The sequence below is a fragment of the Pavona decussata genome, unplaced genomic scaffold (assembly GCF_977016875.1).
Source record: "Pavona decussata unplaced genomic scaffold, jaPavDecu1.1 SCAFFOLD_102, whole genome shotgun sequence".
NCBI classification, from domain to species: Eukaryota; Metazoa; Cnidaria; class Anthozoa; order Scleractinia; family Agariciidae; genus Pavona; species Pavona decussata.
Genome location: NW_028145517.1, coordinates 2057635 through 2070587, shown reverse-complemented (window position 1 = coordinate 2070587; position 12953 = coordinate 2057635). Strand labels below are relative to the sequence as shown.

The 12953-nt window shown below is 39.3% G+C and overlaps 1 protein-coding gene across 1 annotated transcript; it reads right to left on the bottom strand.

Annotated features, from left to right (window-relative positions):
* Positions 1-4166: 4166 nt before the first annotated feature.
* LOC146471575 (protection of telomeres protein 1-like) lies at positions 4167-12923 on the bottom strand. The gene is made up of 4 exons (XM_085120112.1): positions 12726-12923; positions 9149-9893; positions 6794-7286; positions 4167-5707 (listed from the first exon to the last, which is right to left on the bottom strand). Exons 1-4 carry the CDS (start codon positions 12886-12888, stop codon positions 4805-4807), a joined length of 2304 nt encoding a protein of 767 aa, XP_084976238.1. The 5' UTR covers positions 12889-12923; the 3' UTR covers positions 4167-4804.
* Positions 12924-12953: the final 30 nt, after the last annotated feature.

Here is a 12953-nt window from a genome sequence, read left to right as displayed (position 1 = left end):
TTGGACCCGTTTGATTATTGAAGAGCAAGAGGGCGTAAGTGATGGTTTTGACAACAAAATGTTATTTTTTAAAAACTGCCCGTTTTACAAGCACTTTTAAATGTTTTTATCGTTGTCCACTTAACATGTTGACCCAAAGGCTTGGCCTTCGTAGCAGGCATAATTGGGAAGGGGGTCGAGGGTGTAAGGAAAGTTTACTTTCTTTCATTTTCCTCCCACTTTTCTCGTTCCCCCATTCCCACCCCTCCCCGATTACCCCTGCTACACAGGCTCCTATGACTGTTGCTACCACTGATAAAATTCGTAATAGCCATTTGGCTAAAAATCTAGATCACGGAAGCGCCTTTACACACAACGCACATAATGCATTACCTTTTGACTGTTATTTTATTTATTTATGTTTTTCAATTTTTGAGTCAAATAATATCTTTACCCCTCTCGCGAAACACTCTTGAAGGAAGAAAAGAATTGGTATATAAATGCATTACCATTACCATTACCATTAACAGTTGAAAACTCTTTCAGCCCCAAGATTTATCAAATTCACAATTTCTTCTCATGACTTCAGTGCTAAATGAGCCACAAAATTAAAACTTGATAAAACGAAAGCCAGTAAAAAGACTCTTCATTGATGCTGGATCAACATCTCTGAAAAGGTTACTATAAGAAATGTATTTAGAGAGCGGAAAGAAGATTGCGTCGTTTAATCCTGGGGCTGAAAAGCAACACTAGTAATATAATCCTGAGTTACTCATTTATTGATGCTCATTTTTCGTTGTATAGTAAACTGCACCTAATGTAATGAACTCTGTTAGCTTGTGGGTTGTCTCTATAATCTGTGAACTCAAAGTGTGATCACTCCCTAACTAGATTCTGGTATCTCCTACATTTTAACTGGTTAAGAAAGTGCCACAAGTTTTTTTCTCACCAGTCACAGATCGTAGCAAAGCAAATCCAAAAGAAATGGGAATTGCTTTAATCCTCGTTTGAAATTAATATTATCGTACCAAGCAAAATGTACTTTGCATCCTAGTTTTCTTAAGAATGTGGGCACAGGGTCTAACAGAAGTGGCCGGTTCCATTCTGGTTTTCTGGAGATTTGTTACCTCTAAGTTCGTTACATTGGGTTATTCAGTATTTGGCTTTTTGAAAGCACAACGTTTAATGAAAGGACAGGGGGAAAAGCAGCTTTTTTTTTATAAAGACTTCTTTTTCCCAGTTGTTTCATTCATTTAAAATGCTGCTGGTTCATTATTAATAGAAAGTGAAATATTAATGCAGTATGATTATAGCAAATTTACTAGAATTGTAATCTTTCCTGTAAGTTGCTGATTGACATATTTTAAATGATTTACTTTTTTTAAAGTTAATATCACTATTATTTTTCGAGGCTGTTTAGTCTTTCGGTTACAGTTGCACAATTACCATTCTAGGGTATTTGTATTTATATTTATTGGCTGTCAGAAAAAAACCCATTTATTTCTTCAAGCAAAAAAATGTGATTGAAATATCACAACGAAAATAGTCACTAGCTAAGGAATAGGCCTTATTACGGTTTACGACGCCATTTTGACGAGTAGGCAAACACGTCTTCAAATAACAGTGTTTGTATGGAAATCCGATGTCAAATAATTTTCATAAAACATCGCTTCTGAAAAATTCATGAATTGGAAACTTTAGGCACTATGCAAAGGATTTTACAGAAAAAAACTGAGGATTGTAGCTGTGCTAGAAAGCATTTAGTTGCGTTTTGACATTTCCATACATTTGTCTGCATAGCGAACCAGCCGTGAACTGCTACTAAAGATAGTTCGCGGGAAAAAATACAGGGAAAAGTATGGAAAGTTCAAAACACGACTGGACGCTTTCTGGCACAGCCACATCCCTACAATTTTTTTTTCTTAAAATCCTTTTCTTAGTGCCAAAAGTTTCCAACTCATGAATTTTTCAGAAGCGATGTTTTATGAAAATTATTTGACATCGGATTTCCATCCAAACAACTTCAGGACGTGTTTGCCTACTCGTCAAAATGGCGTCGAAAACCGTGATAAGGCTTATGAAAGTACAAAATGTCATATTATTTAGGAAGTGTCATGCAGTAGTAAAAATTTGTTATGGTCTAATACAAGCCTGTGAAGTTGACTAAGTTTCTCATTTTTGATTTATATTTGCTGTAATTTGTACGGTAAGATATAAAAGTCCAATGGATAGAAAAACCAAATGGCTCGTCTGTGTTGGCATAGCATCGACCTTTTCACCGGCCTCGTACCATGCCTATTTCCTGGGCCGGTCTCTGTCTTGCGTGTCGTGCCGAAACCAACTGACCATATAGGCGTGGGATAAAACCGCAAAGGGACTTGGCAGTGACGCACACAGGTGCTTCTTTTCCTACGCGCCATCTAAGCCTTCCCTTGCTGCCTTGCGCTTTCTACGAAGCCTTCCCGTTGTCCTCCACTCCCCTAGCTGCAGAAAATTCTGGAAGAGCCCCGTTATGAGGAAGGCTATTCACGGCAAAATGCGGCGCAATTTTTTTTAACAAATGAGGCTAACTGGGCACGATCCACAGTGCCTTAATTTAAATTTTCGGCCTAACGTTTACAGAATTAGGGCCAAATTAAAGTTATCAAATGAAAGCTTTTGGCTTGGTTAACGTTATGACGTCATAGTTTCTGAAAAGCCGCCATCTTGAATTTCTTAATTTCTCTTAAACCTCGGACAACATCAAAATTGACAAGAGCAGTAAAGAAACGCTAAGTTGTAAAAGTTCCCAAGAAAATAGTTTTCATCAAAGTAACAAAACATCAATATACAGTCAAACATCCCATAAGTGACTACCCAGAATGTCAAGCCTAGGTGTTTGCTTACGAGAGGTCAGACCCCTTGGGGTCTAAATTTTAAACTCACTAGCATAAGGTAACTCTAGAGATTTAGTAGCCACAAAAACGTTTTCAACTTTCCAAAATTATATTGCTAAAGAATTTCGGTATCCAAGTTGGTGGCTTGCCTGTAATAAATTACTTGATACGGAGAATGCGACAAGTCTATTTCTGGACACCAGGTGCCTCAGATTCTGAAATTAATGTCTCCTGTATTATCCAAGAATGTACATGTGATGTGGTTACAAAGGCAAATTTTTCAACTTCTTACAAGGGATAGATATGAGGTGGTCGCTTACGGGAGGTTAAAAACAAAAGAAAATTGCAAACTGTCATCTGTTAAAGTGGTCGCGGTCGCTTACGAGAGGTTCCAACTGTAGTGATTTGACTGTGAAAAGTTTGGTATTTTGGAAAAGTGGTCGCTCAAGAGAGGAGTGGTCGCAAGGGGAGGTTCGACTGTGTTGAAAAACACGCTAGACAAAATACGGTCAGTTGCCGTGGAAACATCAAATGACGTAAACAGTGACATGTTATAGCCGATAGTCTCTGGGTAAATTTCAGGGAGAATTTGCGAAATTTTGTGCCCTTTACTTAGCTATCACAGACCTTGTCTGTGACCACTTGCCCTTTCTGTCGCTTCCCACTCCCAGAATGAGTAGGGTCAATGAAAATGGTAACTTATTTCCAATTCTCGTTTCGAGCCTACTGATCCATATTGACTCGCGCTCAATTAACTTGTCCGGCGAAGTTTTAAATTGAAATTAGAGAGGGCCTTTTCATTACTCTATCCCCGGTACTTCGGTCACGTAATAGACCCTTCTCCAAAATGGCGGCAAGAGATTTGAATGAATTAAAATTGAACTGAATGAAAAACTGATACCAGCACTGGAAAGAGCACCTTTACTTTAGTAACCTTGCAAAGTTTCAGCGTATCAGGTGCAATATCAGCTTGGGAAATGTAAAATGAAATTTGACAAATTTACAGACGTTTGTATGACTGGGGGTATACGTGATAGCCCCAGTCATACAAACGTCTGTAAATATTTCATTTTTCAACTTACATTTTCTAAGCTGATATAACACGTGATATGCTGAAACTTTGGCAGGGTTACTAAAGTGAAAGTGCTCTTTCTAGTGCTGGTATACGTTTTTAATTTTAACTTATTTGAATTTTCGGCCGCCATTTTGGAGAAGGGTCTATTGTTGGCTACACTTCTTGCCAAGTGACCCAAACATCTAGGGATTAAAAACGTTGCATTACAAACGGAAAATACGATAAAATTATTCATTTAGAATTCTAGTTACGAGGTCTTTTTTGCCCCAATATTCTCTACCATGATTTGCTTACGCACCCGAGATTCAAGTATCGACAACAAATGTGGTAAATTAACCATTGCTTTAATTTCTTGAGGAAAAAAAGGCGGATTACAAAGTCCTGGCCATGGTTTCTTGGCACTAAATTTCAACTATAAATAATCGAAGGGTTTTCTGAAAAAGGGGCGTATATCGCTTTTGGCAGTTTCGTAGGAAATCGAAACAGCAATTTTAAAAAAAGAGAAAAACAACCAAAATAAGCGCTCCAAACTTACTTGGGTTTAGTACTGTTTAGTTTATGTACGGAGTATTTTGTGCGCTAACCTATGGGACGTTTTAATTTTTTGTACCAAGGCTGTTTTATTAGGAATTTGTCCTCTACTTAAAGGTAAAGAGGCAAATACGGATCGACATTGAACGCACAAAATCCGCAGTGCACGCTTGAACTGGGCAATTTTGGAGCATTTTTACGTCTTTTCGGCCAAAAAAGCGATCTACGCTCCCTTTGAGAAGAACCAGTCAAATGTGCAATAAAAAAATGGAAGTACAGTATGATATACCCTCCACTGCCTCAATTTCTAGAACGGAAGGTTCAAGCAAAGTTTGTCAGAGATTCAAGTATCGGCAACAAATGTGGAATCAAAAACTCTATAGAGTACCTTCCGATTGTCCCCATTTCCTTGTGGGAAATAGGACAAAATGCTAAGTTCAAGCCATGGTCTCTTGTCGCACTTGGTATCCTTGTTAACAAATTCAATGGAATTGTCAGGATTGTGGGTCATGGATAACATCCATTCACCCACAGTCTCGTGAAGACGAGTCCGTTGTAAGAACTCTTGAGGCGATGGGAGATCTGGAAAGAAAGTGGCGACATCCCGGTCAAAAACCATGACATGAAGAAGGGCTGATTCATCCTCAATAACAAAGGAAAATAAATAGACAAGCGATGTTTCCAGGTTGCACCGAGGACACACTACAGATGACGCAAATGAGTTTACACCTTCAGAAGGGTTTGTATTAGAATGCTCTGCAAACAAGTATCTGCAAGACTGACAGGATCTGCGTACAAAGCTCCTCACATCCGATGGCAGATACATGAGTGCTTTCACCCTACAACGGAATTTGTTAGGCACTGTTTTACATGCTTTGATTTCCTTGAGAGAGGTAAAAGGAATACATGGGTGCTCAGTTATCGTGCATGAAGTCTGAAGAGCACGGCTCTCCACGTCTGCAGCCGTTGAGGTTTGATGCATGTCCTTGTTAACATCATTTTTCTTTTCGTGTGTTCCTTCACAAACCGCTGAACGAGGAGCGGGTCTTTCATTGTTTTCTAGTTTTGTATTCTCTGAGACATCAGACTGTTCTTGTTGTATCTCCAAAGCTTCTGCTTCCGCCATGAACTTCATCATTGCACTTGAAGTTACCACCGGGTCGCTAGCAGTCAGAATTTCAACACCACGTCCACATATCGTACCTTTGTGAACTTCCAGGCTAACTAGGGGGCGAGACGGTGCTGACTACAAGTACAAAACAAAACAAAAAATACATTTTTTATAAGAACGTCTATTTTGGGGCTGAGGCTGAACGTTCTTATTTTTTAGCAATTTGAGCCTGAAAACGTTTTTAAGATGTTCTTAAGTTACCAGTTATAGTATTTCAATAAATCTATGCGGACATGACCAAGACACCAATTATTTGGGTCAATTGGACGATATAAACTGAAGTTTTACATGTATTATTTTATACGTATTTTTACTGCTCATTTTAAAAACATTATTTTGGTCAAAATAAAAATGTTCTTAATTCACTCTCAGCCTGGGTAAAGTTCTTACTGTGTTCTTACATTTATGTTAATCTCAGCCTCAACGTTCTTATAAAAAAAAGAGCGTATGGGTAAGAAACGACCCACTAGGTTGAAGGGGTAGCACCCCGACTATAAGAGATCAAAATGAAATGCTAGTGCATCACAATGCAGCAAGAATAAACTAAAAGGGACTGGGAGAGTATTGTTACTCATGAATGTTGTGCCGCTAGCACTAAGGGCAAAAATGATGGATCAGATAATTAACTCTGCAGTGTAGCTAAAGTGAAGCCATGAATTTCCTACTGTCACAGGGTTCTGGTTAGAAGGCGGGACCCGGGTACCAGTACCAGGATACACAAGAGTCAGTACCTGCCTACTTTCAAACTGAACATAAAGAAATTCAGTTCAAGTGTAATTTTCTGCCCAGGTACTCTCCTATACTCTCCCCTACTTCAAAACTTTATGAAACCCCTGACTGAGCGTTAGCACTTTAACATACACTGCAGAGTTAATTCTGTGATCCATCATTTGTATAGTTACTCACTTTGGATAGGATGCTATCCCATAACAGGGTACATTACAGCAGTACAATACCTGTAACCAGTTACTAGACTGTTCGCAGTCCCCTACTTTTCTGTGGGATTTTCGAGACTCGTACGCAAAATTTGTAGATGTGGGAGACACCAAGGAATCAGTGGACATGGGATGGGAGGGGGGGAGGGGGTGGATGGAATGTAAGGTGGTAAATGATGTGTGTAGCTCTGGTCTTCCCTCCACCTGCCCCTTCCCCACATAATACCTTTGACTCTCCTGCAGTCGCACTGCTGTCGCTCTGTATCTCCTTGAGATGGACATTCCTGATACACACAAAATCCCCAGGGTGGACGCGTCTGACGTTGCCCTCGATGTGGTCGTCATAAAGAAACACATCCACGCATCGCTTCACTGCTCTGCGTGACAGCTCATCTGATGTGAGCTGCCTCTGTTCACTGATTGGCTCAACCAGGATTGACTGACAGGCAGGAAGTGTCCCATCCCATAGTGTTAGTACAACACCTCCATTTTCTGTGCAACGCTTGGAGACAACTTGGCAAAGAAGGTTTATAAAATTCTGATTGGTATTCATGTCCTGCAGGTAAGTAAATGCAAACGTCTTGTTCAGTGTTTCCTTCTGTGTAGCCCATAGTTTCAATTCATTAAGCATGTCTTTGTCGATATCTGTCAAAATGTATGACTTTGAAGAAGAAGCTCTTACTTGAGGTGTGTCCAAGCTATTGATGTCAAACACAATCCTAAAAGAAAGATAATACTTACATGTAAAATTCAGCGCAGATTCACCGAATTTTTTGCCTGTGGCTTTGAATTCCTTCAGGAAACATTGCTTAAATTGTTTTATCCGCTGCTTTGTACTTCGTTTGTAAATTATAAAAACCTATGAATATGGGCAAAATTTCCATTTTGTCACAAAATGAAGCGCAAAGCAACAGATAAAACATTAGAGCAATGTTTACAGAAGAAATTCAAGGCCACATGCAAAAACTAAAATAACAAAAAACGATCTTTATGCTCTCAGCCCTTCAAATATAAGGTGGCATAATGAGTCTGTGCACATCATGTGTACCAAGACATGTACTGACGCATAAGGACACCCACATATAAGGGACTGGTTAAAAAGTATAGGGTGGGGTGGGCCAGGGCAGAGAGGGGGAGGGTTATCAGTTTTTGAGCCCTTGGCAAGGGGTGGGTTGTGTAATTTTCAGCTACCCATGGGGTGGGTCATCCTACTTTTTTAAGAAGAAATAGGCACATTTATCTGCCAACCTACAGGGGAAATTTCACCAGAAAAAGAAAGCAACATTCAAGCTTTCTCTGAGAAGTATGCAGTAGATCAAGACCTTGTATTGAAATACATCCATCATCTTGCATATGATGAAACAAAAGAGAGAAAGAGAGAGGGAGAGTAACTTGACCTGTGAGGCTGTGGAGTGGGGAAAACTCAGGACTCTAAGAAAGGATTTGTTGAGAAAGCAAATTTTCTGTCCTTAATCTGGTATATCGAACATCACGATCCAACAACTGAAAAGAAATTAACCAAAAAAAGAAAGAAAAACAAACTTGACATAGTGTCAGTTAAAATCAGTTGTCAGCAGCCACAGACAGTGTTATCACTGTATCCACTGGCAAAGACACAAGTAGCTCTAAACCGAGTGTCAGCAGCTCAGAAGCAAGCGAAGACTGTGTTCTGCAGGAAGTTGGGAGTGATACCTCCGATGATGACAATATCCCTCTCACAAAACTGGCTTCCAACAGTTGATAGTGATGTATTGTTAAGCGTACTTCGCTACAGTTAATTCCTCACAAAGTGAGGCCGGAGGCCAGAGGTTTATGATTTCCTTGGATTGCATTGCAACCAAAAAATCCATGTTTAATATTTATTTATTTAGCTTTGTCCAATATGGACAGGGATACCGCAACAGCTAAAGCCAATTACTGCGGACCCGGGATATACGGAATATACGCACAAAGACCAGACCACAACACCGGGAACTACGTCCCCTACTCTTTGCGAACAGTGAGTGGGTTCTTTAACTTCCCACAGAGTTATTTACAAACAAGGCTTGTGAGACGGGGCCTACGGTTTATCGTCCTTATCCGAGAAGACTAGAAAGTCTAACCATTTGCAGATGTCAGAGCAAAGGCAGCACTTTCTCCTCAGTTATTTAAAGACCCTGAGTGGTGGTCCGGCCGGCATCAAGGGGTGGGTCAGTCAGTTTTGTACCAAATGGAGAGGGTGGGCCTTGTGTTTATTATCCACTACATTTCCAAATGCTCCGGCCCACCCCACCCTATACTTCTTGACCAGTCCCTAAGGACTGTATAATGACCAGCATACTTTTGATCCCTTATACTAGCATTTGTGGAATCCTGGTACCTACAAATTATTATTGCATAAGATCTGTATAGGGTCTTGCAACCTCAGTCTATCCATCCCCAATTTAAGATACTTGTTTATAATTCCAGAAGACAAGAAAGGGTTTTATGTTTTTAATTGGACCATTTATGTGAGTTTCCTTTCATTTTAAATATGACTTATACATTAAACACTTTAAATACTGTATGAGGTAAAAATAGGCGACACATCCCTACAACTTACCAAGATGAGTCTGTCATAAACTTTCCTTGAAGATCACCACGAAACTCCCTAACTCCAAGTCGATGAATGCGAACAACATCCCCTACAGATTTAATCAATGGCAAGCTCTCCTTTGACTTGGAAAACAAAACACATTTGAAACTTTGATCCAAGGAATCAAAAGAAGGATCAACCAAGCTCATGGTGCAGACAAAATCAGAACCTTTTGTTTTAAACGGGCTCTTGAAGAACTTGACCACTCCGTACACATTCACAACAGTGTTGACCGTCAAGTCTGCAAGCTTCGTGTATGTTTCAGCTTTAGGTTGTAAGACCAGCCTGCTTCTTTTGTTTGGTGGTTCACTGTCCTTGTTGCCTTTGTCATGCACTTTTTTCTCAGCAGCTTTAGTACCAGATTTCACAAGTTTCTCAGAAGCTAAAGATGCAATACCTGAAGTTTTACTCTCTGGATCTTGAATAACCCACATTTTTAAATCTTTGCCTTCATTTGCAATTATGTTAAACTCATGCCCTTCTCTTGACGATTTCTCAACCTGGGCTCCTGTAATCACTAGTAAGTCTTTTTCCTTCAAAATTTTACACTTCTCAACCAAACTACCCTTCAAGAAAACTGAGATGACATCTCTTGCATCTCCTGACTGAATACATGGGTCTGTTTGACTATATGCACCAAAATCTTTAATGCACAGTTTCATAGTCCAGCCTCTGGATGTCTGCACACTTGGGTACACTTTAGTTACCACTCCTGGAAACAAAAAGAGTAGTAAAAATTGATGTTTTCTTCAGCGCAGTTTTGTCTCCTTTTAATTCGTTTATCGCTTCTTTCTAATATTAATTTTACAGATAGTTTATGAACTGGTACTGCAACAAGTTAATTTTCTTTTCTTTTGGTTTAAGATACCCTAAACAATGTAATTAGTAAATTTTCTTTTCTTTAATGTAATCGACGTAAGATGTGTAACCTGTAAAATATTGTATTGTAACTAGTTTTTGTGTGTTGCATTATAATGGAAAACAAAGTAATTATTGTAAGTAATCTGTACATGTAGTATTGTTAAATATTGTGTCATGTAAAGCAAATAACAATTGTTAAAAAAAATTGATGTTTTTTAGCATGTTACAAGTAAAGGACTGAAAATTAGAATTTATTTTTGTTTCTTAGTGCACAAGCAGGCAGAATTCTGTAAATCATGCCATCTGATTGGTTCCAACAGTGGGCAGAATTTTTTGATCTTGCCCGCGAACCCCGACGGATTTGTTGCGTCAGCTTGTTGCCAAACCTGGGTCTTGTCTATTTTGGGAAAAAAATTATTCGCTGGTCAAAGTTGGGAAAAACTGTGCCCTCTGCTTGAGTCTGTTTTGTCTCTCTCTCAAAGCCTTGGACACAGTTCTTCCCAATACAGACCTCCGACCGGTGAATAACTATATCTTTGTCCCCGGCTGGGATGAGCCTCTGACCTTCAGTACCCCAGTTCAGTGTTCTAACCACTGAGCTACAGAGTCACTTGTGGTGACCATGGTCATTTGCTAGATATTTGTGGTATATTACAAGTGAGAGGCACAGTCATCGATGATCAAGTTTCTTGATGATAATGTCCTTCATCCTAATTGCACCACTTTTAAAGTGTATATGACAGATTTTTTTTTATTTGCTTGATCGAATCTTCTTGTTGTTCTCGTATGAAAATCGAAAAAATAAATTCGCTATCGATTTTTCTTCCCCTCGTTTGAGGCGGTCAAAGACATGAAATTTTACTTCCGGGTGTGTACAAAACCGCGCAAAGTGGGAGACTAGGGATAGTGGACCTGTGACGTCAATACAAGAACGCCGCTTTCGCGGATTCTCTGTTTCACTTTTTTTACGTCTTTCGTGTTGCTGCAGCCGTAAACAACGCACCACAGACCCATCTTTCTTCCTTTGCATAAAGAAAAACACTGAAACAGAGAATCCGCGAAAGCAGCGTTCTTGTATTGACGTCACAGGTCCACTATCCCTAGTCTCCTGCCTTGCGCGGTTTTGTACACAACTGGAAGTGAAATTTCGTGTCTTTGACCGCCTCAAACGAGGGGAAGAAAAATCGATAGCGAATTTATTTTTTCGATTTTCATACGAGAACAACAAGAAGATTCGATCAAGCAAACAAAAAAAAATCTGTCATATACACTTTAACTACTACAACGCCACACCTTTACAAAGTGTGAAAAAATATTTTTGGTATTCAATCCGGTCAGTATAAAATGCAGACTGCAGACTGCAGATTGCAGACTGCAGACTGGGTATAAATTGCAGGCAAGGTATAAAATGCAGACTGCAGACTGGGAATAAAATGCAGACTGATATCAAAACCGTCTCTTTGTCAAATACAGGTCGGATACATTTTCAATTTTCAACTTATCCTAGTGTCACGCAATCACATTTCCGAGATCATCTCCCATGAAATTGACCTTATTTTTGACCCATTTCTCAACAGTTTGTTTTCTTTATCTTGATTTGGTAGCTTTCATTTCCTGAGGCCCTTTCTTCACAAAGAAGACTCGAGCTTAATCGCTTTGCATTAGTTCGTAAACAATTACGCCCATGACGGTTTTCATAATTGACTTGATTTCCGAGGGGGCAAGCAATTTGACATCGCCAGATTTTAACTAGTTTCTTTGAATATTAACAAGGTTTGTCAAAGACAAATTGTATACCTTCAGTATTCTAGCAATACATGAACACATATTTTATTCAAAAAGCATTATGTTACTGCCACCCTGACTGCCACTTACCGATGTCGCAAATGTCATGCTGACGCAAAGCGGTGAAAAGGTCAACCACGTGCGAAGTAAAGGTCATGTGTCCACGTTATTGCTTACGTCATGTTTTGGGGTTGTTTATTTCAAGGCTGACGCTTTTTGAAAACAATATAATAATGTCAATTTTATGGGAAATGATCTCGAAAGACGATTGTATATGACACTAGCGTAAGTTAAGTTAAAAAATTCAAAATGTATCCTGTATTTGATGAAGAGGCAATTTTGGTCTCAGTCTGCATTTTATACCCTGTCTGCAGTCTGCAGTCTGCATTTTATACCTAGTCTGCATTTTATACCCAGTCTGCAATCTGCAATCTGCAAATTATCTGCAGTCTGGATTTTATACTGACTGGTATTCAATCACAATCACAGTTATTCCTTGCTTATGAACACCTCACTACAAAAGCAAATGCCTCTCCTCCAACGATTAAAATAAGAGATCTAGACCTTCCTATCAGTAAATTAAAACACTGAACATTTTTACAGTTAAATTTTAATCTCCCTTAATTAAGTTAAACATATGCATGACTTATTTGACAGTTGGACCCAAATGATCGCCGATCATGAATGTGCACAGGTAGGCAAGCTTCGATTCATTCTGATTGATTGTTTAGATGGTCTGCCTTGTATGGGGTCTCCGACTCTTTTGTAGGCTATCCTTATGGCTCTATTTAATTCACTGTATGAACTTATTTTTTGCCATTGAATTGTAATAAAGATAAAAATAAAGATTCTGTTGCAACATGCAAAGCCCTGTAAACCCTTACTTTATACGGCTTACCTTTCACAATACATGCTGAAAAATCAGTTTCTTGTTGGATATCTTTCACACCGATGCGATGGCACTTGCTTTCTATCACCCTTAAAGACGAATCGTTTTCCACAAATTGCACAATTTCGTTTTGTTTTCTGGCGGAAAAATTCGAAGTCCCCGCCATTTTCATTACAATTTTGGACGGACTAGCCAGGATTCCTTGCGATCGTTTGGCTGAGCCACGGTACATTAAGG

Coding starts and splice junctions, on each gene's coding strand:
- LOC146471575 (XM_085120112.1), bottom strand. CDS start 12,888: ATGAAAATGGCGGGGACTTCGAATTTTTCCGCCAGAAAACAAAACGAA. Junction 7,287..9,148: donor TTTATGACAGACTCATCTTG/GTAAGTTGTAGG, acceptor TCTTTCTTTTAG/GATTGTGTTTGACATCAATA. Junction 5,708..6,793: donor CGACTGCAGGAGAGTCAAAG/GTATTATGTGGG, acceptor TTGTACTTGTAG/TCAGCACCGTCTCGCCCCCT.